This window comes from Colossoma macropomum, unplaced genomic scaffold (genome assembly GCF_904425465.1).
Source record: "Colossoma macropomum unplaced genomic scaffold, Colossoma_macropomum, whole genome shotgun sequence".
Lineage (NCBI taxonomy): Eukaryota > Metazoa > Chordata > Actinopteri > Characiformes > Serrasalmidae > Colossoma > Colossoma macropomum.
Window position 1 is genome coordinate 21789701 of NW_023494793.1, and position 23520 is coordinate 21813220.

At 39.9% G+C, this 23520-nt stretch overlaps 1 protein-coding gene across 3 annotated transcripts in view; it reads left to right on the top strand.

Moving 5' to 3' along the window:
* igsf9b (immunoglobulin superfamily, member 9b) overlaps positions 1-23520 on the top strand; it is a 43830-nt gene continuing 20310 nt past the window's right edge. For all 3 annotated transcript variants that reach the window (XM_036578812.1, XM_036578815.1, XM_036578813.1), the window contains exons 1-3: positions 1-367; positions 10554-10649; positions 13574-13780. In XM_036578812.1, coding sequence (XP_036434705.1) covers positions 10589-10649; positions 13574-13780 — 268 coding nt within the window. In that variant the 5' untranslated portion in view covers positions 1-367; positions 10554-10588. The remainder of the gene's footprint in view (positions 368-10553; positions 10650-13573; positions 13781-23520) is intronic.

Genomic DNA, 23520 nt, shown 5'->3' on the forward strand with positions numbered 1-23520 from the left:
CGGAGGAGGCGAGCCACGGAAAAACTTCTGAGGACAGTTAATGGATCCAGACTCGCAGTTTACTCGAGCTGAGCACCTGCCGCCGCCGCCGCCGCCGCCGCAGAGCAACTTACAGCGCTCTGGATGCTCAAACTGCGCAGCGGGTTGTTTTACCTGAGCTTAACGGACATTATGAAGTGAGCGTTACTAACTCTGCAGAACTGTTTTATATATGTGTATATATATAATTTAAAGTGTACTTACATAAAATTGGATTCAGAAATCCCCTGAAGACTGCTTCACTCCGGATTTAGAAGAGGAAGAGGGGAAAAATCATCAATGGAGTGACATCTTTTTGTTGACTGTCACAGACAAGTGCCTAAATAAGGTAAAAGAGAATTTTAACCGTTTCCACTGCAGCCAGCTTCAGCCCCATCTGTTATAGTCCTCTCTCTGCGTACATTATTCATAGCTGTCCAGTTATCCACACGTTGTGTTTTTTTAATAAGCTGGGGAAATGTTTAGTATGTTTGAATATTTTGTTAATGAATAGTGTTTTCTCGGTCCTTCCAGCCCACGGTGTAGGTGTTATGAGCTGTACATGAGGCGCAGTGCTGCTCTGAGGGAACAATGGCCAGCAGCTCTTTCACTGATGGACAGTGTTCACAAGCTTTCTTTTACACCCAACCACAGTTTTTAGGGCAGATATCTTTTAAACATAGTTTCCCCCCATCAATTGTTAAAGAAACATTTAAACTGTCCTCCCACTGACAGCTGGAGAAGTCTGTAGATATTTGTATAGTACATTTTTCTTCACCAGTGGATGCACATGGGCTACATTATGCATCTGTTGGTCTACCTTACCACATATGAGTGACTTATTGTTGGTCTGCTGGGACTGTAGTAGTTGTCATTCCTGTATGCTAAAAAGCAAGTGAAACTCATGCGAATGATGGTGTGGAAAGGCATGATGGCACGCTGTGAAATGACATCTCAGTGTCTGTCATTTTAAATGAATTATCAAGCTGTCCTTCTTGCAGATGCGCATAAGCAACACAGTGGCCTGTTCATGAGGGAGTTGCTCAGCCAAGTAGTTCCTAAAATCTCAGTGTTTAAAGATTAACATCATTGTAACATCTTTCATGTGGACATTCATCAGTGCATTCAAACAATTTAATGACAACCTAGGAGCTTTTGCCATTTTCTGCCCCAGACATGTTAAAATTATAGAGTAATTCCTGAGTGGTTATTGCTTCTGCAGGGGGTTGCTGGGTGGTCATGGAAGGATTTATAAATGTGGACTTGCTTACTCAATACTAGGCCCACCGTTGTGGGCAAAGTCTGTGTTGCGTGAACTCAGATCTCTATTCATCTGGGGACCATGCTGACTTATTCCATAGCCTGGCCTTTTCTCTCTGTTTATGTGCAAACACAGATTACTGATGTTGGCACCATCTGTTTTCATAAATCATACATGCCGCTGTTCTGATCAAAGGTCTCAGTGGGTGCACCTAAAGGAAAACAGAGCATTTTGCTTTCTCTGTTCTCTGTGTTTTTGCTGCACTCACACATTACTCTCTCACACACGTTAAACTGTTTGTCATGATGTCATACCGCCACCCTATGCTGGATGTTTTGCTCAGTTGTGGCCTGTTTCTCTTCAGGATATTAATGCATGCTTGCAGTCAGTAAAATTTGTGTGGACTTGAAACAAAAGTGCTTACAGTTGTTTGGAGTTAAAAGCAAGAAACAGGGATTATAGTAGGTTACTGTTACTACAGGCTGCTAATGGAAGCATTTTGTGCATTCCAAGGCCTTGTTTCAGTAATACTGAGCACACACATGGATATATCCCATGAGAGTTCATGCACGAGGGAGGCACGAGACCAGTGCTGGCATTTCTTCGCCATAGCGAATATTCATACCTGCAGCAATGAAGTTAAAGGATAAAGGTTTTTCTGTAGGTGACATACACAGTTAACTCTTAGCAGTCAAGAGTTATTACTTGACTTGTGCTGCACTATTCAAATGTAAATACATAATTACATATTTATTACATTTACATTATTACATAATGAGTTACATAATGAATTACATTTACATTCAGTTTAATTACAAACAACACTGTATGCATGACTAACTTTTTATCCACTTCAAATAATAATAAAGTACCTACTTTTCTATACTTATAAAAGTTTAGAATTGGCACTTCCGACAACATTTCTCAACTTGTGAGAAATAATGCTTCTGTTATGGCCAGTGATAATTGCATCTTTAACTAACTGTTTTTATTGTGGCTCCATTGACAGTTGAATTGAGTGACGTAACTTTGCATATATGTTGTACGGACTTTAAGTTGTTGCTATACTGCTGATCTGCGCAAAATCGGAATTGACTAATGTAATGTAAAAAGTCATGTTACTCGCATTACATCTCTTATTGATGCCATCTGTTCTTTAGACAACCCTCAGCTTGTTTGAAGCAGGTGAGGAGTACCAGCTTATCCTGTGCATTATAGGACTAAATAAGCTTTAAGGTGCTACCCTGGCATCTGAGGGCATTGGTTAGACTTGGTCACATCTGAGGCTCCGATGGGATGTGATGATCTCGGAGGACATTCTAACAGGATTGCCTACTGTAGTTACAAGAGGTGTCCATTATATAATTTCAGTCAGAACAAAATTTATTTTCTCCAAAACAGTAACTTTTCAGTTGAAGAAAAAATACATTTCTAACTTCTGATGTAAGGTAATCCAATAAGATTTTTTTCAAGTACTTTTGGGCCATTCCTCTTTGTCCATTCATCAAGAAATGTCCACAAAGTGAAGGACAGTTGACATATTCAAATTAAGGGTGTAAAAAGGAGATTAGTAGAGAAAGTTTTGTCCCCACAGTGACAATGCATTTATTGTGATTAGTATCAGTCTCTATTGTAATCACAGCAGTCAGCAGTTGTCGCTTTCCATTTATTAGTACACCTGCACAGAAGAGTGCTCCAGCAACCTGACAAATCATAGACATATCCCAAATAAATGTGTTAAGCCACATGCTTGCAATGTTGTACGTTTAGTCTGTAATCTCAGTGTATATATATGCTAAACAGTATATGCTCATTACATGTTGTCACCTTGTTATAATTTAAATTGAAACAGTAGGCTGCTGTTATTCACTTTCTCTCTTTAGACAAAACCACTTTTAGGGTGAAGTAGATGATTTCCTAGACCTTTAACCCAGTAATATCCAAATTTAAAAATTATGTCTTCAAAAGGTCTCTGAGCTTTCTTGAAAAGTTCCAAAAAAGTTAAAAAAAATTAAGCCACATGGCTAAAAAGTTTTGATCACCTGTCATATTAAATTCAGGTATTTGGTTACATGGGATTGCTGTTCTTTAACAAAACAGTAGACAATCCAAATTTGATTGTGAGTAAATTTATGAAGATTTCATTTACTCAAACAAAATTAAACAGGTACTGTTAGATGGTCGCCCAGAGTAAAAATATATGAAATTTATTGACTTTAGACCAGTCAGAACAGCTTCTGTGGCAGTTTAACTTATGATGATAAATGTGTTGTTGGACATCATTGGGATAAAGAAAATGGCGTGCCTGGTACTAAAGTGGTCATTTATATAGATTATATTTTTTCAGTACTTGGGAATATACCTTATTTAGACTTCACAAGGAAAAGGATATTCGAACTTGGTACATTTTGAATGGAGATATTTTTACACAACCCTATCAAGAGCCTGTAAGGGTCTGCAATGTTCGCCATTGTCATCTTCTAAAATTAGATTATATTTGAATTTGAAAAGTGTTGAATAGTACTGCTTGTTATAAAACAATGTAGTCACTATAGGGAGTTGCAGAATAAAGTATATGACAGATACAGAGGCATCTGGTCAACTTCACACATTTCACCCAATTTCAAAAATTATGGTTTGCATTTCTTATTAGCATTAGCATTTGCTGAACAGCTATTGAAACGACCAAGCAAGATCAACAGTGTGACGTTGGCCTACTGTCCTTGCCCTCGTCCTGTGTCCCCTTTCTTGGCCTGCTCTAGCAGCCTGGTCTCTCGAAGGATCATCCAGGATTAGTGACAGAGTAATACAGCTGCTTATCAGGTTGTCTCTGTCACCGGCAGCACTCACCGCACACCTTATAGAGCAGGTTGCCTACACAGTGATCTGTTATTCAACTTTACTCACAAAGATCCTTGAGATGCATTCACAAGTGTGACACTGGTATTCACTTTTTTTTTATTTGGGCGCTGAGCCCTCCATGCCACAAGCATTCAGACGCTGAATGTGTAAAATAAGTGTGAAGTCTGGTTGAAGTTTTCTGCAAGGCTTTTTCAAAACCAGAATAAATGTTCGTCTGCATATGAAAAACAAATTTCAGTCACCTTTCTGTACATCTCTGTATGTGTCATCCCCTGTGGTAACTGCAAAGATCAACAAGTGGATCTTTGATCCAAGGAAATCCTAATGGCCTCGATTTAACCTGCCATTTTCAGGTCAGACCATGCGAGAGGGATTATTCCTGCCCTGCACACCCATTTTGTCACCTCTTAACTTGCGCCGAACATGCTAAGAGCCTTTCCCATCAAGCAAGACACCCAAGTCAGTCACTTTCATGGAGCCACCAGACACATTTCATGCCATACCACATGGTATGAGATAAACCCACCATGTAGCTCCTAATGCGATCAAAATGGCATGCATCCCAGCACACAGATTTACCCAGAGTGTTTCTGAACACAACCTCAACTGTTTGCCCAAGAGTAGACACAACAAAACTCGAAGAGTTACCTATAAAAGTTAAGCTAAGCCAGGGATTACAAGGTGCCAGAAGGGAAAGCTTTGACATCCGTCAGATGGATCAAAACACCAGCAAAAAGCACCAGCTAGGCAAGGAGAGTGACTGCTGTCTAAAGTTTGACTGATAATATTTTTCCATGACTTTCAAGGCTTTTACTCGATGTGGCGCTGATGTGATCAATGTTTAATTCAATTATCCTTTCAAGGCCCCTGAACAGCAGGAGTGGATCAGCCCAAACTAGAAATGTGTCAACAGAGAAAGATCTGCCAAAGGCTGGTACACTCTGTCTGCAGGGACAAGCTCAGTCCTCTAACAGATGCTACTTGTCTTAACGAGTGGATAAACTGGCACGAAACTGTCCATGTTGACGTGGTTGTTTCTCAGTAAAAACTTCAAATACACAGATTATTTGGTGGGTAGGTAAGTTCATAGCTAAGCAAAGCCAACTGTCGTCCATGACCAGTGCCTTTAGATCACTACCAAGGGACCTTTTCACACCTAGTAGTTTGCTAGCACCATCTGTTTCACATTTAGCAGTGAGTGTTCCTCCCCAAGGTGCTTGTAAAACTTAAGCAAGCCTTTAGCCTAAACCCCCAAGATGGTCACTTAATGTCTAAATGTCTTCTAAATGGTTGGTGTCATATATGGCCACTGGAGAGCCAGAAAAATTTCTTGCTTTCCTTCTCAGTGAGATTGTGACCATTTGCCAGATGTCTCTGCCATAGACATCCCATGGCACAATTGGGAATCAAACCTATATCATTAGGCTCACCGTTGGATCTTTATTGTACTGGTTTAGTAAACTGTTATGGAATTAAGATGTACATTAGTTCTTCTTTAGTATCATTACTTCTTTAGAATCTCCTCCACTGTTGTGTTTAACTGAAAAGTTAGTACTAAGGTAGGCGTTAAGTGACTGGATGAAGATTCTGATCTGGTGTAATTCACCTGTCCATGCGTTGAAATTTCATCCCCAGCATATAGCATACTGATTTCATGTTGCAGTGGAATGCCTTAACTGTCAAGAAAGGTCACCCCACAGATCTCATTAGTGGCCTGTAAGGTGTATTTGGCACCTGTGCGTAGGGTTACTTACAAAACACATTTTATCAAGAACAGTATTTGGAGTAAATTTACTTTTTAAATAACATATATTTACCATATTTACATTATCAGTCCTGTGCTAAATAAATGTCCAGCAAACTCTGAGCACTAAGAATTGTATTGTTTTAAGACACACCTGTTGAGTGAAGGGGTAGTAATGCTCTAATGTTGGCCTACTGCTCTTCCCCTCCCCTTGACTCTTCCTGAGCATGTAGACTTTGCTTTCTTTCTCTCTCTCTTTCTAAAGCTTCACAAGGCAGCCTTGTTGTACAGCCTGCCTGCTCACAGGCTCCACGCAGAGTGACACAAAGCCTAACCCTGCTCCATTTACTGAGTGTCTGAAGGCTCCTTCTGGATCAGCTCCCTTTGTATTGTCAGGAATGTAAAATAAAGTAACATGCCACTAGAGGATGTATGGTACAGTAATTTTACTCTGGCTAAGGAGTGTTGGCATGACACGAAGTGGTGTAAAATACAATATTTTAAAATAAAACCATGTTCAATAAATAATTTTTATATTCTTAATGTGTATAATGTAATTTTAATGTAAAGCTTTTTTATATTCTTAATGTGTATAATGTAATTTTAATGTAAAGGGCAGGTTGGCATATATATATATATATATGCGCCTGAACAATTCTTCTGCCATGTGGTCTGTTTACAGAAGACTGTTGTATGAAGAGCACAGTGCTTTTTAATAACTTGGATCATTATAGCTCAGCCAATCAGATTTTAGAACCAGAACCAGGTAGAATCTCTTGTATAAAACACAGCTTGAATCTGGAGTATTTTCTTATACTACCTGCCGCCCTCGCAACCAGATGGTTCATGTTCTTGCCGTAGTATTATTGTACAAGAATCTCAGCAAATAGATGCCACAAATCTATTTGCACAGTATCTGGCACTGCACATCAGACATTACAAAAATGCTAGTTATGTCAGTTATTTAAATCAGATAAATACAACAAATAATTGCACATGGTTGTGAATATTTTGTGGTGACGTCACAATCTTGCACTGACTTAACTCTGATCACAAGAGTCCTTGTTAATTTGAAGTTTGTAGAGCATGTAGAATGAATATGCTTTATTCAGGTGTCTGAGGGGTAAAGCTGTTTATCTCGGTGGTCACATTGGTTTTGCTCAAACACACTGTTGCAGGGGAAGTCTCATTTTGCCTTGAATGATGCAGTTGCATGCAATACAGGCCAACACTGTGCAATAGTGGGCTTTTGTAACGCCTTGCATGAAAGACCAAATATACAACAGTCTGTGGACTCAAAATTCCACTGACTACAATTCAAATCATGCCCCTCCAGGCATGTGTTCATCAAAAATAGAGATAGAGGAAATAAGAGCAGTTTGTCTTGTTTGAACACTATGGCATTTCTAGTTGTTCTTCTAGTTGCTCTATCTCTCTCTCTCTCTCTCTCTCTCTCTCTCTCTCTCTCTCTCTCTCTCTCTCTCTCTCTCTCTTTCTTTCTTTCTTTCTTTCTTTCTCTATATTATTATATTAGTATATTAGTAATTGGTCCACTCTTTACTTTTGTGCACCCTACTGCCACTTAACTCTTCCACCCTTCCAATTTACAGCTTTAAAGAGACATGGCATTTAAAATGGCATCTTAAATGCCTTAAAACAATATTTTTGATATTAGAAATGAGATATTGCACTTGCATAAGGAAGTGGAACATCAAAGGATGTGTTTACACTTGCATTTTTATGTGGCTTGGCCTTATCCAGACACATGAAGTGACCAAGTGTAGACGGGGTCAGATTGTTTGCTAAGCACTACGGGCAGAATATCTATGACTCTGTTCACACTTGGTCACTTTATGTGACTAGTATCTGGATTTTATCCTGATTTTAGATTTTAGCCACATGCATCAACACTTGGTAATCATATACGTCTCCAGTAAGTTGGACTGAAATCCAATTGCTAGATGGGACGGACACTTTTTTTATGTGGCTTGGCCTTATCTGTATATAATCCTTTTACTCAAGATGCATAAAATGGCCAGCTGTAAACGGAGTCAAAGAAAAATAAGTGAAAAACAGGAGTTTCTAAAACTAGAGTTCAAAAACTTATTAAAATATATACAGAAAATGGAACCTCTAAAAACTGGCAAGACCTGGTAGACCACCACAACTGCAACAGTACTTAAAGCTTTAATTTTGAGAGATAGGAGAAAATTATGCTTCACTTCATGTCTGAAAAAAGACTAGAGTGTTTCTATTCATCCTTCAACGATGAGAAGACCACTCAGCGCTATGGGTCTGAAAGGATATTATCATTACTGAGAAAAGGAAATGTACAAAAAGAAGGAAATTTGCCCTAGAACACCAAAACTGTATATTTGAGATGTGGAGTAAGGCTTGACCAACAGATGAGTCTAATTTTGTAATTGAGATAACTGGGACTGTGAGAAGATGAACTAGATTGTAAGACTAAACTTGCAGATTTCTTTTAAACCTGAAAGTAAGTCTCCCAAAAAATGGAACCTTGAGTACAGGCCAAGGGTGTCCACACTAAATGCTGAAAATTTTTAGGATATTTAGTTGTTGAGACGTCTGCGTAATTTTTTGTTAAATATGTTTTATGTATTTTTCCTGATGCTGAAAAAAATGAATAACTCATATTTAGTGCCATTTTGACTGGAAATTAAATGAAAGGGTGCGACTTTCACACAATACTGTACGTGTAAATATTCTCGCTTGCTGTTCAGCTGCTTGACCTTCAGAAGTAGCCGTAATTTATTCATAAAATTCATATCATTGTGATAAGACTATGACAGACAGCCCAGAGAATGTGTAAAAGGTGGTTATGATGCCAAGAGACCAATATATCTTTAGCGCTCAGCTCATAAATACAGATTCTGAAACTGTGGCAGTGGAATATGAAGGACTGCGCAGCCTGTATCATACCTGTGGTTGTTCTGAATTGTATTACTCTGCCAAGGAATCTTTCCACTGTCTAGAGTGGCCATATCACTGCTTTATGTTGGCAGCTGTAGAATGTTGAGAGATGGAGACTTTTGAAACCTCTTGTCATGTTCGAAAGGCCTGCCATAGAGAATTCATTCATTATGTTAAAGGAACTGATGCTGTGATGTATTGTTAAAAAGTTATATGAGAGAGTTTCTTATTAGTAGTAAGTTTTTCATATATGCATTAGAACAGAGTGAGAATTAATCACAAGACAGGTTTGCATGCACACATATGCTTGCTTGAAATAGCCTCCCTGTTTTACCAGCGGTATAATTAACTTAAAGTAATAAGCTGGTATTAGTGGCTTTGAACAGAGTGTGTGAGTACGTGTATATGCGTGGTAAGGGGAAAGGGGTGCTGCTCTCAGGTACTTCAACTGCATGGATGTTTGCCAACATGTTATTAAATTTACCCCCCACCCCCACAAACCCACTTTCATTTTTATTTAGCTTGGAACACAACTCATCCACAGCATTGCAGTGAACCAAACAGAGCAGCGAGAGTTGATTCCTGTAAAGCTCCCTCTCTCTCTTTCTCTCTCACCCAATCTTCAGACTAGACTGGCTCTAGCTCTCCTGACAGAGAAGCGCAATGTAACAATGATGTGCTTGGAACCATGTATACAGCTAAGGTTGAAGTGGGGAAATATTAGTACATTGTGGGTATTGTCATTACTTCTAGAGCTCTGAACAGCTGAAAATATGAAAAAAGACAGATTTACATCTGATAGACAGCCTGTAAACAACATCAACCAGTGTGTAGTAACTGTGTAAACTGCAGAGAATTGATTATGCCCTTTTACATAGCCTTTTTTAAATGTAGCACTGCTTTGATTCTGTCTGTTTTAACTTATCATAGATGTCATGTATCGTAAAAACGACTTCAAGTATCATAATTTTATATTTTTCCATATTTCCCAACATTAATGAAGGGTTTATTAAAGTTGACATTAGGAATTCATATTCCAAGGTCTGTGATACCTTCACCCAAGTCATTCATCAGTCATTTGAAATCAGCCCTGTGGCCATTCAGATAGGCTTAGACATGGTTAATCTGCTCGAGCACGTCTGAGGCAGATGCACATGGAGATCTAGCAGTGCTCCCTCACCCTAATTTGTTAGGTTTGATCTGTTCCCACATCTTTTCCACTGCATGCTGAGCTCTGAATGAGCTTGTCACAATTTTATGAGTAAAGTCATGACAATACAACATTAAAATGACAATACAGCAGCACTCAAACTGAGCCTGAGGGTGGCCGTTCTGTGAAAGACTAGTGCATTCTTGCCCGTTCCAAACCACAGCTCAGACAGTTTACGGTAATGTCATGATGAAGGCTTAAGGAAAGAATGTGTGCAGTTTGTATGCCATTCAGTCCAGCTGCCAAACTAATTTTGGCAGATGTGTGACTGGCAGAATTGTGAATATTTGGTCCTGTGGTTTAAAGAGCTCATATTTCATCAGCATTTCTGAGTTTTCCTTCTTTTCAATATGAATGAGCTATGTACTTACTGTACTTTGAATGAAGATGTGAATATGACTGCATTGTTCGGTGTGTCTTTGTAACAGATGAAAATTGTCCATAATTTAATGCAAAGCATGTAGATGACTGTATTGATATAGCGATTGGAGTGACCTGTGTGTGTGTTGTTTTGTGTTTTTCAGGTGGGGGGATCTGTGATGGTATGTGAGTGTTTGCCATGGGACAAGAGAGACTTTGGCTTCTGGGTGTCACTGTTGCTGCCACCTTTTGTCTTCTATGTAAGTTCTTCACTGCTGTTCTCTACTGTATTATACTCTACTGCATTCCTGAACTTTTTGTAGCTAAGGAACCCTTCCAATGTGGAAAAAATAAAATAAAACTCAGTCAAGTTATTTTGTACTTTTGAAAATTCCATTGATTTGTCTCTAGATTTGCCTCACTAAATAACGTGGAATGACTATCAAATAGTCAGACCAAAATGTGTGAACTGTTTCAAGGTGTGAGCAAATGAGGTTGTGAAGCCAGCCATGATATGGTAACTGGTCACAAAGCACTTCACTTATGTCAGGAAGCCAAAGGAATTTGTCAAACACAAGTACGGTCTTCAAAAAACAGCCAATGGTGAGTTTGACCACAGTCTTAGAGAAAGAACTGAGGGCTTCTTATTTAGTAGAAATAAAAAATAAAAAAGCCACCCATGACTGAGGAAGAGCTTGTGCTCCCATCAAAGATGGTACCTTTTTTTCTGATGTGTCTGAAAGTTGATAGGACTCGACTGTAGTACTCAAATACACTCTAGTATACTGTATTTTACAGTATTCTCCTGCAGTCCTTTACTCTCTTCTGTTCTAGTCACTGTAATACTTAAACAGTCTTCTCTCATGATATTAGACTCTGATTCACTGACCACTTCTAAGAGACAGCTTAAGAAGATTTTATACTTACAAGTTGACTACATGTAGAATGTTTAATGTGTGTTTAGTTGTTTGTTTGGTTGTTTTTTTTGTTGTTGTTTTATGGTTTCAATATGTTTTTGGTATTTTTTGTGTGCCTTGATATTTTTCCCTTTTATTAAGGAAAAATACAATAAAAATGAGTCTCATTCTAATTGACACATTTACTCCTCTATGTGGATCCTAGTTTTTCGCACTCTGCATGCCCTCTTTCGTGGTCGCCCTGACCTAATCCCCAGCCCTGTGTGTGTCCAAAATAAATATTCATTTTATCAGCTTACAGTAGACGTCTGATGCCAAGATGTCTGTAATCAAATGAAAACACTGGGGTAAACAGATTCAATCTCACTGAATCATCTCAATGGTGTAATTTAATTTGATGAATGCACATACTCTACTATGTATTCTCTATGGAGCATACTGTGTATCATAGAAGCACAGTAAGGGGGAATCAGCCATTGTTGTCCCAGGACAGAAGGGCATAATGGGAGAAAAACGTGAGACAGAGCAGAGGTGGTGTTGGGGGGAGACACCCGACCATGTGTGGGGAAAGGAAGGGGGAGCACAAAAAATGAAATCTACAAATCCGGATTTAGATCAGTCTGGGATTTAGGCTCTCCCCTTCACTCAAGGCACGCTTTCATTTGGGTTTTGTGTGCAGGGGAGGGTGGGGGCACTGGTAGGTTGCAGACCGTGTGTGTGCAGCAGGAGGTCCTGGGGCAGCAGGAGCATGAGGAGGGGGCGCTCTATCAGAGAGCATCATCTTTTGAGAGATTAGCCCTAATCGCAGTGCCAGACGAGGTGCAGGACTGGCAGTAGAGTTTGGTGGCAAGGTTTGCAGTTTCTTCCTGCAAACTACAAACTGTAAATCACACCAACATATTTTTATTAGTTGTATTTTGGGAACAACCAGACGTTTTTAAATGATAAGTAATATACTTTAATTATCTATTTCCAAAATTGTTTTGAGATATTCTGGATGTTATTTTATACATTGACAAATAATAGATAATGTTATAAACTAGACACATTATAAATCATAAGTTAGACAAAAAATGTTAGAAACATTTTAGTCATTTTTGTCAAGTATCTTGAGATTTGATTACCACTTTTGAAATATGAGGCACTCTGGATATGAAGTTTATTATAACTTCATTTGTGATGCTGCACAACTTCTAAAATAACATGTTTTATTTTTATTTATTTATTTTTTTTTACTAGTTTTCCTATTAGTTCCCTACTAATTATTTGAAACTTGTTAAGTTAGACAGGACTAGCATATTTCAAACACTTTATACATTTATCTGTTACCAAATTGTTTTCATATTGTTGAAAACATTTACTCCAGATTTTTGAATGTTGACTGTAAGCTTTGAAGGGTAATGTAGATTGCAGTTTGCCAGCATGACGGCTTACAAGCATCGCTAAACAGGCCTTTCTGGGTCTCACAACACTCCATACCACAGAAAACTGCTGGGACGGGTGTATAGCTTGGACGCAGATTTAAATGGATGTTTGGATATGCAGGCTGAATTCCAACTTATTAACATAGATTAGTTGTCATGCATGATACATCTCCTTTACGAGCCCCCCTGTGTTTGTGTATCTCTCTGGCTTGTTTGTGTCTGTGTGTGAATCCTATTTTGCATTTTATTTTCTACCAATTATCTCATTCTCTTTATTTATGTCCTTTTTTCTGTCCTAGCTTGCATTTGCATCTTCTCATTCCTCCTCATTTCGGAAAGTTCTAGAATCTTTCCATGACTGACAAAATGTTCACACCATTGCTGCAAGTGGAATGTGCAGCAAACGATCCAGAGAATACTGGTTTTATTATTGACTCAGTCCAGATTCTGAGTTTACAGCAAGGCGTTTCTCAACAGCCAGCAGAGCTGGTCCTGAACGTCTTAAGTTTGCCATTCAGTGGGTGCAAGTAGCAGGGTGAAGGAAATATGCCACAAAGGTGACAAATAGGGATAACATTCTACACAGTCACTATTCATCCACTTACAGTAATTGTAATTCACCACCATGGACAAAATTGCAGACAAAATTGCTTTCATCTCAGTGACAGGTGCGTATCTGCAGCTGTGTAAGTTTCTGGTTGCTGTTCTGGGTTGTGTGTGTGTGTGTAGATGTTGTGTGCGTTTGTTTTCACACTTTTTCAGGACAGTTTTTTTTAATTGAAAGTGTAAAACCATTTTCTTTTTGGTATAAATAAACATGTGCATGTTTTTGTGTTGTCCCAGGTCCCTCGCTGAGTGCTGAACTGGTGGTAAGTGGAAGAGTTGGGGGGTCTGCAGAGTTGGGCTGCAGTCTCACTGCTACATCAGACAGGGCCACGTCCCCCAATCTCTTCCCTCTGCATGTGGTGGAGTGGGTACGGCTAGGTTATAATGTCCCGATCCTCATCAAATTCGGAGGCTACACACCACGCGTGCATCCAAACTATAAAGGTAAGTTGCAGCCATGGTCGGTATCCTATTGTCTTTTAATTCACCGTGTCAGAGGAAGGACACTATTAAAGTAAGTGTGGTTTTATCCCTGGGGTTGTGATTCTGTCGGTGTATTTTATCTTTGTGACATAAAGACCTATGGTGTATTGTGCTGTATCATCAGTTTTATGACTGAGTTGAAATGAACTCTAGGGGAACACTCAAAAGGAAACCGTTTATCTCTTCCATAGAGCATGATAGTGCCTGTTGTTTTTGGTCTAGGAGGTGTAGATGGGAGAACTGAAAAAGACAGGTTTCCAGGGTAATTCAGGAGAACAAGCTTTAAGGCCCTTTTGAGTACTTGAGTACTTTTGTTTTTTTTTTTTGTTTTTTTCCAGAGAACTGCTTAGCTGAAAACACAGCTGTTTGTCTTGATGATAGTTGGGGGTAAGAGGAGTGCGCTGGTATTTATTGAATGTTAAAAGGAAGAGCATTCCACTGTTGAAAGAATATCCCCCAAATAGGTTATCCACCCCAATCAACAAGTGCCCTGTAATTACGCCGAGTGTGTCTGTGTGTGGGAGAAATGGCTACAGAAGAGAAGCAGTGGAAGAGCAGAGGGGAGGAGGGGAGCATTTTTAATGGATGCAAAAGGGAGGAGCAGGGGGGTTAGGCTGAGTGCGGCCCGTGGGGGTGTTGGGTATTGTACAGGGTCTGGATTAAGGAGCATGGGGTTAAACTGAGGCAGGTCGTGTGGGGGCCATTGGGCCGTTGATGTTAGTGTGCCTGTGTATGTGTCTGAGATGCTATGGCTCTGACCCACTAAGAGAAGATTTCTGTTTTGCAGCAAGCCAAACGGATGAAGTGCAGAGTATAATAGACTCTCCTTCATCTAGAAAGCATAATCCCATCATTGTCTCAGGAAGAACAAAAGACAAAGAGCTATCATTACCTCCCTCCCTCTCTTTATCCCTCTTCCCCACAGCAACCCATGCCATCGCTTGTATCTAGAGTAGGCAATATGACGATATGTTATTAAAAACAACATATTGTTGCTGGCAGAATGAAACCTTGTGTCTCCATTTATGTTTTTTAAATATAATTTGAACATGCTAGTCATTCATTACACTGTGAAAATTTCATGTTGAATGGAAACGGTCCAAAATTTAACCTTTTCAATTTCAATCAACTTCCAGTATAAGTTAAGAAAAATTTTACCATCCCCTGCAAAGTTAACATTTTGGAGGTACAAGATTTAGTTCTAACAGCGACGGTATGATAATTACATCACAATCAGGGACACGGGAAGTGGGAGTGCTGAGGAGACTGCAGCAGCCCCAGGTTTCAGAATTGCAACTGCTAATTAATTAATTAATAGTAACAATTAATAATAACAATACGATGTTCTGAATTTGGTAATAATTTGAATACAGTAAAGAACTATGCATGCTTGTTTTAGAGTGGAGTTTGTATTTTTATATTTTATTTATATAGCATTAACTGCATAGAATTAAGTGGCAGATCCCATTGTGCCTTTACCTTATTGTATTTATATATATGATAAGGAAAAATCCACCAATTTGTAAAAAAAAATATATATATATATATATATATATATATATATATATATACATATATATTTTTTTTTTTTACAAATTGTTGGATTTTTCCTTTTTAAACAGTTTATTTATGAAAAACTTCAAGCATCATGTCATTATATGGTTGCCATGTTGCCTGTCCTTACTTGAACCTTACCAAAGTTCTATCCTTGGCCATCTCAGCCAGTGCTCATCTCCACGGCTCTTGGACGCACCAGCTTTCATGTGGTGGTCTTTTACATCGTTTGAGCAGGTTTTGATCAGAGCACAAATGGAAATTTCCCTGTTTTCCCAGCGGGCTGTGGTACGTCAGCCCTGCCAGGAGCAGCCACAGAACAGATGAGGCTCCGCCTGACCTGAACCCCTGCTCTCCGTCATCAGTCATGCGGTTCCTTCAGGGAGAACAGCTGATGCGAAATCAATTCAGATCTGTCAGCGTCGCTTAAATAATGAGTGAGGTGAAAAAGGTGCAGAGTACATGGATAAAAACATTTTTAAAAATAGCATTAAAATAGCACAAATAGTGTTCAGGAACTTCAAAAGAAATGCAAGGTATCCAAAATAGCATTTGCAAGTGTTAAACTGACTGCAAAAGTTAATGATAGTGCTAAAGATGAAAAGTTAATAGCCTAAGACATTCTCTGCGCTCTCCTCTTCCCCTCCCAATCTTTCCAGACCATCTCTGCTTGTAATTTCATCCTAACATTGGAGCCAGCTGGCAACGCATGAAGCATATTGGTGCCGGGCATCTAATATATTCTCCCCTCAAATTAAAATGCATAAGGATGTAGCTGTCTCTTTTCCTAGCCTTCACCACAAAACCCCACTCTGCGAAAGACAAGATGAAACTTGACCTTCCCTCGTCTTTAAACATAACCCCGCTGCAAAAAACATGCTCGTACATGGACATGCTTTTAACTGAGTTATTTTAGGTCCCCACTGCTGTCCAAGACGTGTAAGGTGAAAGGTGAATTTGATTTCGGTTTAAACTTTCAAGGACTTTTTAAGCAACACTAAAACAATAAAAAAATGAAGTTTTTGTGTGTTATGTCATCTGAGGTAACTTTTTGTCAGTCAGTGCATTATATGTGTGGTGGCTATGAAAAATACAGTACTGCACAGTTAATAAAAAGTGATGTGGCAAAATTAAAAATGTGTTGGTTGTAGGAAAACGTAAATCATAAAAACGTAAATCATAAGAGGCCGTTTTAGCCACTGACTAACTGAGTTAAACATTCGGCACTACATACAGCCTTTGTCACAGCTATAATATAATAACATCCCAGTAAATGTTTTCTTTAACAGTGTCAGTGTTGTGCGCATTTTATTATGTCTACACAGTTCACATCTCTGGAGAACATCAAATTCTAGCTCAGTGAAGTCACAGTGAGAAATATTGCAACTGACATTTAGTAAATTGTACACTCAGTCTTGCTAATAAGCGACCTGAACTAAATCAAAAAGTGGTAAGGCATCGCCCCAAACGTAGTGTGTTAAACGCCTGCTCACCCCACGTTGCCAGTGTCCAACAGCCATGGCCTGTTTTGGTTATATTGCATTATACAGTTCTGGTTGTACAATGCTGGTCTTCATCATCCCCTGCCACCAAAACACGTCTACACACCTAGCTCCAGTGAACTCACACAGACTCTAAATGTCAAATATGAGTGGTGTGAGAAGCTGTTGCCTTAGAGAAGTACCCCAATAAAGGCATCAATCTGTCCCACAGTATGTTTGATAAGCTATCAGGTGAGTTTCAGATTAGAGAGCTAATTGCATTCCTCTGCTTTGGTATAATCAGCTACGACATGTCTCTGGTACTTTGATCAAGGCACAGTGGCTACACACAGATTAGGACAGCAAGTGTAAGTAACGTACAGACAGCTGGGGCGCAGTGCCCACAAAGATATAAGAAATGAGCAAAGAGAGACTGTGATCTTTTTAAAACATTGAATCTCTAGGTATGTAACAGTATGTACAGGTATGTACAGGTATGTAACGTTTACTAACTGTAAAAGTGAAGATAACCATTAAATGTGCGTTTAAGTTTAATCAATAAACAGACCAGTATATAAGTAACCACTCTAGTTATTAGACCTGTGCAGGGGCCCATGCAGAAGAATGAAGATCAAGATGAGTTTAACGGGCAGGAACATGTCAGCTTCTGCGTGCAGATCAAGCCTCCATGCTTAGCCCGCGCTGTCAGAGCCTGTTACCCTAAGCAGTGGCAGATCAAATGCCCCTCCTCCTCTCCCTCCAGCACAAGGAAATAAGGGAAAGCCCCCCTGTGAGGGAGAAGGGAGGGGGCACCACTCTCAGTCTGGGCTCAGCAGGTCTCTTTCACTGTCTGTCTGTTTTAGAGTCGCAGCACAGCCTGATGTTAACCTCTCCACCCTTTGCCCCCCCTTGGAAATCCCTTCAATCTTTCAGTCTACACTTTTAACCCTATCATACCTAAAATACTGTCATCTATACTTTCAGAGACTTTATGCTGCCCTTTTTAGGTTACGCTGCCTTTATTTCATTGTATTCATATCACACACATCATCTAAACCACTTATCCTTACTGGGTCGCGGTGGGGTGCTGGAGCCTATCCCAGCTGTCATTGGGCGGAAGGCAGGATACACCCTGAACAGGTCGCCAGTCCATCGCAGGGACATATCACTCAGAATAAACTTACCAATAATTTGTTTCATCACAGTAACAATTAAAGTGTGAAGTATATTCATATGATTGTTGGCTTAAAATAGTAGTTTATGACACAAACATTTAGATCATTTTTAGATCTTAGCATTAAAGGGCTAAGGTCTGAAATGTTGGCCCTTGATTTTTGTTGAGAAGTTGACAGATTTGCTTCTTCTATAAGTTTTTTTGAGACTACTGCTTTGTTTTAGGAGTCAAGGAGTGGTACTGTATTTCTAATATCTTGTGAGCTAAACATCCCACATACCACAGGAGGCGACTCCTCCCTCTGTAGACTTTAAATCATTTCAAAGGATCAGCCCTCTCAGCCCTCTCTCCCCTTACTACACCATCATCCATTCATGACCAGCTCCTTTCATTCCTGAACTTTTTCACTAATAAAGTCCCTTTGTCTTTTAATGATTTCTTCACATGGTCAACATACCTTGGTTTTAACTTCCTTAACTTCAGTTTACCAGACACTTTTTCATGCCATTCACTCAATGCTCAGTCCATCAGAGAAAGAAAGAAAAAGCGCAGGTAGCGGGGTTGGATTTGTCAAACCTGTTTTACTGGTCAAGTTGGGCTCTCACAGGGTCACCAAGCAGTGAACCAGCAGCAGAAAAAAATATTATGCTGCATATTTGGATCTCTTGTTCTTAGGGCTTTGAGGTGCACTACTTGTAACAAAGCCTTGTGCTACTTCATCCTGGTTGTTTCAGGTTTTACCTGAGGGATGAAGGAACCAGATCAGACCACTATTGTGCTTGGGCTCTATTGTCCGAGACTGCCATGCTTGGTTCTTCCTCCTTGGGGAGGATTTGAATCTGGGAACGCAGTCAGAGTGGGACCCAAGCCATGTGGGAGGTTTCTATGAGTGGGACTACTCATGGGTGACTGTGGTGGCAGCAGTACCTGCAGAGTTGAGTCAGTCATGCTGGAAGGGTGTTCACAGGGTCAAGAGCTCGACTCTCTGGATGTCCTGGCTTCAGGTGAAATACAATACTAATTTAAATTGACAACGCAAGTGTTTTACGGAATCATTCAATGAAAAGAAAACGTGATTTACAAAATGTTCCCCGTTTAAATGTAATCGATGAACTTAAGACTTGTTGAGGGTCCAAACTTCTTTAGTCCTGCACTTGTACTAAGAGGTCAATTTAGCTAGCAAGTAAATAAAAATTAATGGAAACGTATACCTCAATTAAAATTAAAAACTAGTTGGGGTTGATTGCATAGGTCCCAAGTGGTGCACAAGTGGTGCAAAAGGCCAGTTCACTGAATTGTCTCTTTAAGTTCAAGGCTTCATAACTGAAACAGCAAAACATAATCTGCTTCTTTATATGGTCCAAGTGTGCGATAAGAAAATCGCATGTCATTAATTTGTGGAGAGAGGCTATAAACCGCTGTAAACCGTTTGTTGACTTTCAGCTTCCTGATATAAGAAGATGACCTTACTCAGAGGAATGTCAGTGCAGTGTTGACTGAAACTCATATTAAGTCACTAGACTTAGCAATCATTCACTACCTTGTGAACATTCAAGACATACCAACACTCAGGAGTCACCCAGTCACATTAGAATTACTGACCAAGACTCAGAGCTATTTAAATAGTTTCTGATGAGGCTTGCAGACTGTTTAGCAGTGGCAGGTTGAAGGGAGAAGCAGTAAGTGTTTGGCCTGTTGATCCATGCCTGTAGGCTAAGGCAGCGGCGCTGCTTCGCTCTTAACCATGTGCTCCTAAACCTCAGTCTGTTCACCGGTGCGCAGAGAGAGAGCTACAGGGACAGAGTTAACTGTAATCTATCCCATGACAAAGAGCTATTCATAAGAGGGTTAAACTGATTAGGGGGGCGTGGAGGAGGGTTTGGGGTGGGGTTGTGGAGATTGTGGGGGGAAAGCAGAAGGTGGGGGTTGGAGGGGGCCCCCGAGACTTATGATTGTATTCAAATCAAAACATATCCCAAAATGCAGCAGGGCCACGTCTCCCCTTAATCCCGTACAGGGTGGAACAAAGAAAAACAAGCCTGAGGCCTCCTAAACACAATAATCCATGCTCCTTCATAGGTGCTGTGTATTATTGTAACATATGCAAGCAGTGCAGGACCCCAGTGCATGGGTGCATTAATGTTAGGGCCAGCAAAAGGCCACAGATATAACAAGCACATGTACATTCCACTGAGCACAGACAAAGGAGGGGTTATCGCAGAGGGGATGGAAAAGATCAGCGTAAACAAAACAAAACGGAAAAGATGGACTAGGCTAAACTAAACGGAACATGCAGCCAACGGAAGAGGCTGCCTCAGTGCACAGTGGAGCAGAAATTTATGCACACATTTTTCTCATCGTTAAAAAAACTATGGTCCGACAGTTGTCCAAGGAGAACAGCTTTGCATGGATGAAATTCAGTTTAGCAGAGTGCATGCTGTTGTGTCTTGGAACAAGGGTGAAAAAAAGTCTGATGCAGTACCGAATGGAAAAGAGTTTTTGGCCGCTCCAGTTTTTTGGCTACCACCCACAGGGGAGAGAACCTAACTGTGGCTCTTATGAACAGGCTAGGGGAACATGGGGGCACCCACAGCCCCTACTTTTATACCCTCCACTGCACATCAGACAGACGTTCCAAAATAGCAGCGGGGGACCCAGGAGGTGGGGGAAAACATCATGTGATATGCGGGTGAAAAAAAAAATGAATACAAGTCACATGGAAAGACAGAAGATGGAAAATAGATGGAAAAGATGGAAAGAAGAACACAGGTGTAAATTAACAGGAATGGCAAACAGAAAGAGAAAAAAAATTGAAAGACAAAAAATATATGTTAGGGGTGGAGAGCTAAGACCGAAAGAAAAGGAAGCAAATTATGAGTAGGAAGTGGTGTGAGAGAGGGAAATAAGAGTGAAGAGATAAGGATACTAAAGACAGAAGGAACAGAAGAGACAGAGTGCGAGAACAGGGGAAGAAGAATAGAGGTGGAGTGGGTAGTTGCTGAGGAAGAAGAGCAACCTGCATCTCATTGTCTTTGTCTGGGATTCCCGCGCCGTGATTGGTTGCCGTGGCCCAGATGAACAGGCCATTATGCCAGTATAGCACTGTGTGGAGTGATGGACGCGTCTGGACAAAAATTATGGGGTAAGGGAGGTCAAAGGTTGCGTAGTGCTCATTGGCTGTGGAGAGTTTATTGATCCAGCAGTCCCCACTTAAACCTCTTAAGGAATTTCTGCAGTGCAGAGTTCGATTTTTATGTGCAGGTTTTTTTTTGTTTTTTTGGTTTTTTTGTTGTTGTTTTTTTTTGGGTTGTGTGTGCGCTAATCATCACTAATTGTCAAAACTGAATTTGAAAATCAAATTAGGCCTGCATAAATGTATGTATTTTCTTTTCTTTAAATAGCAGAGCAGGTGCTACAAATTGGGTAGAGTTTAATTGGGTTGCACACATATTGTATTAATTTTGATCATATGCAAATTTGAAAAGTTTAGCATTTTTTGAAAGATGCTAGGCGACAGAGCCCAAAGCCAAATTCCTCATTTAAACCCAAACAAACCTGCATCTGTCACTTACTGGCATAGCTTTTGTTTGAGCTGTGATTCAAATAAAAACAGCCCTCTCTCTCTCTCTCTCTCTCTCTCTCTCTCTCTCTTTTTTCTCCCCCACTTCTCCCATTTGCCTTTGGCCTTATCTGTCATGAGCCTTTAGCCAATTTGAATCAAAACACTGCCTTTTTTTCCTCCCCTACGTGTCATTTTTCAAAATCACAGACACAAACACACTCCCCTTGTGATACGCCCTCCCTCTCAGTCCTTTCGCCGTGGCCTGTGTTTCTACAGCAACTGAATTCAAATCCAAACTCCCAGCCCCTGGTTCCATCACTATGGAAACCTGAGATTTAAGAGAGGCGGCAGTGAGCTGCATTCTAACTCCCATTGATGGACTGACAGTCCGCAGCAGGAAAGGGTTAAAGTGTCTAATAGAGGGGCTAGAATTCTCACCACACCAGTTGGCTTAGCATGTGCAGAGCTGAAGATATTGCACATTCATTCAGCTAATTTGTGTGTGTGAGAGTATGCACATAGATTTATGCTCACTTAAAGTCTTCGACTTTAGTTGAATAAAACCAGATTATCTTGTTAAATGGACTTAAAAAGTTAATCATTCTGTTTGCTCACAGTAAGCCATCTTATGGAGGGCCTTCTGATATGAAAGGGTTTTCACCGGTACAGAAACCGATAATACCAACTGAAATACGTTTTGGTAGTCAAAAATTATACACAGTCTGGGTTTTTCTTAAAAGTTGCTTTACTGAATGTTTTTTCCTCACATTAAACGTGAATTGTTTTAAAAACAAAATATGCAACTTTAAAGCAGGGTCAGAATTCTTGCCCAGATTTATAAATATGTGGAATCTAAATATTAAAATTGACAAATTTTGTCAGCTAACTCATATTTGTGGATCAGACTCTAGTTCTGTGAGTTCGTTGTGAAGAACAGCTAAGAGACTAACTTTCAGGACTGCAGTTTGTGATTGGGGTTTGTAATTGCACCCTGTGCAGAATATTCTCCACCACTGTTTGGACCACAAACCAGCTGGGAGGAAATGGGAAGAGAAGGGAGGAGCTCAGACAAGAGATAAGAACAGATTCTGCCCAGGCTCCATCACACCTGCTATCACCTTCATGCACATTTGCCCTCTTCCTGCTCTTTTAATAACCACTTTACCCTTCCTGATCCTCCATCACAGCGCCCCTTTTTATGAGAGCGTAAACACAGACACTCCCTTTAAAAGTGACGCCTCTGTTTAACTCCCTTTAAAGTGGTGGAACTGGGGCCTTTATCATGCAAACCCCTTCATCATTTATCTCCTGCCAGAATGCAAAAGTTTACACAGAATGACAGCCCCAGGCCATGCTGAGGCTTATTCATAGTCAGTGTATGTACTAATTTAACATGGTGCTTTGAAAAATAGTCCCCCAGGCTAAGAGACTCCTTACTTTATTGCCAGGCTTTGCAGCACAAGAGCAGTCCCTTGTGTTGCAAATAGCCTTTAGGTTACATTGCATATATATATATATATTTTTTTTTCTTGTCCTGTCATTATGACAAAGCTCAAATTAAATGAATTTTGTCTGGTTTGTACAATGCAAGTCTGGCGTAAGATGCTTTTAAAAACAATTATGGTAGAATATTGGTTAGTTTTACATTCTCATGATCATATAATAGACATGATTGTTAAGAATGTGAGCATGGGTTGTTCAGTTCAGTTTTACTGCAATTATACATATGTACAGTATAATGAAGAGAGTTAATATTCAACAAGTAGTAATAATACAATAAATTGAATTATTAACCTAGTCCGTACAATCTATATTATTACTCTTGTTAACTATTAACCAAGAGATCACACAATACAGCAAATTACTGTGTAGTACAGCACTGTTAATAATGTTCCTGTCAGTGATGTAATGATGTCTAAACAGGTGGATA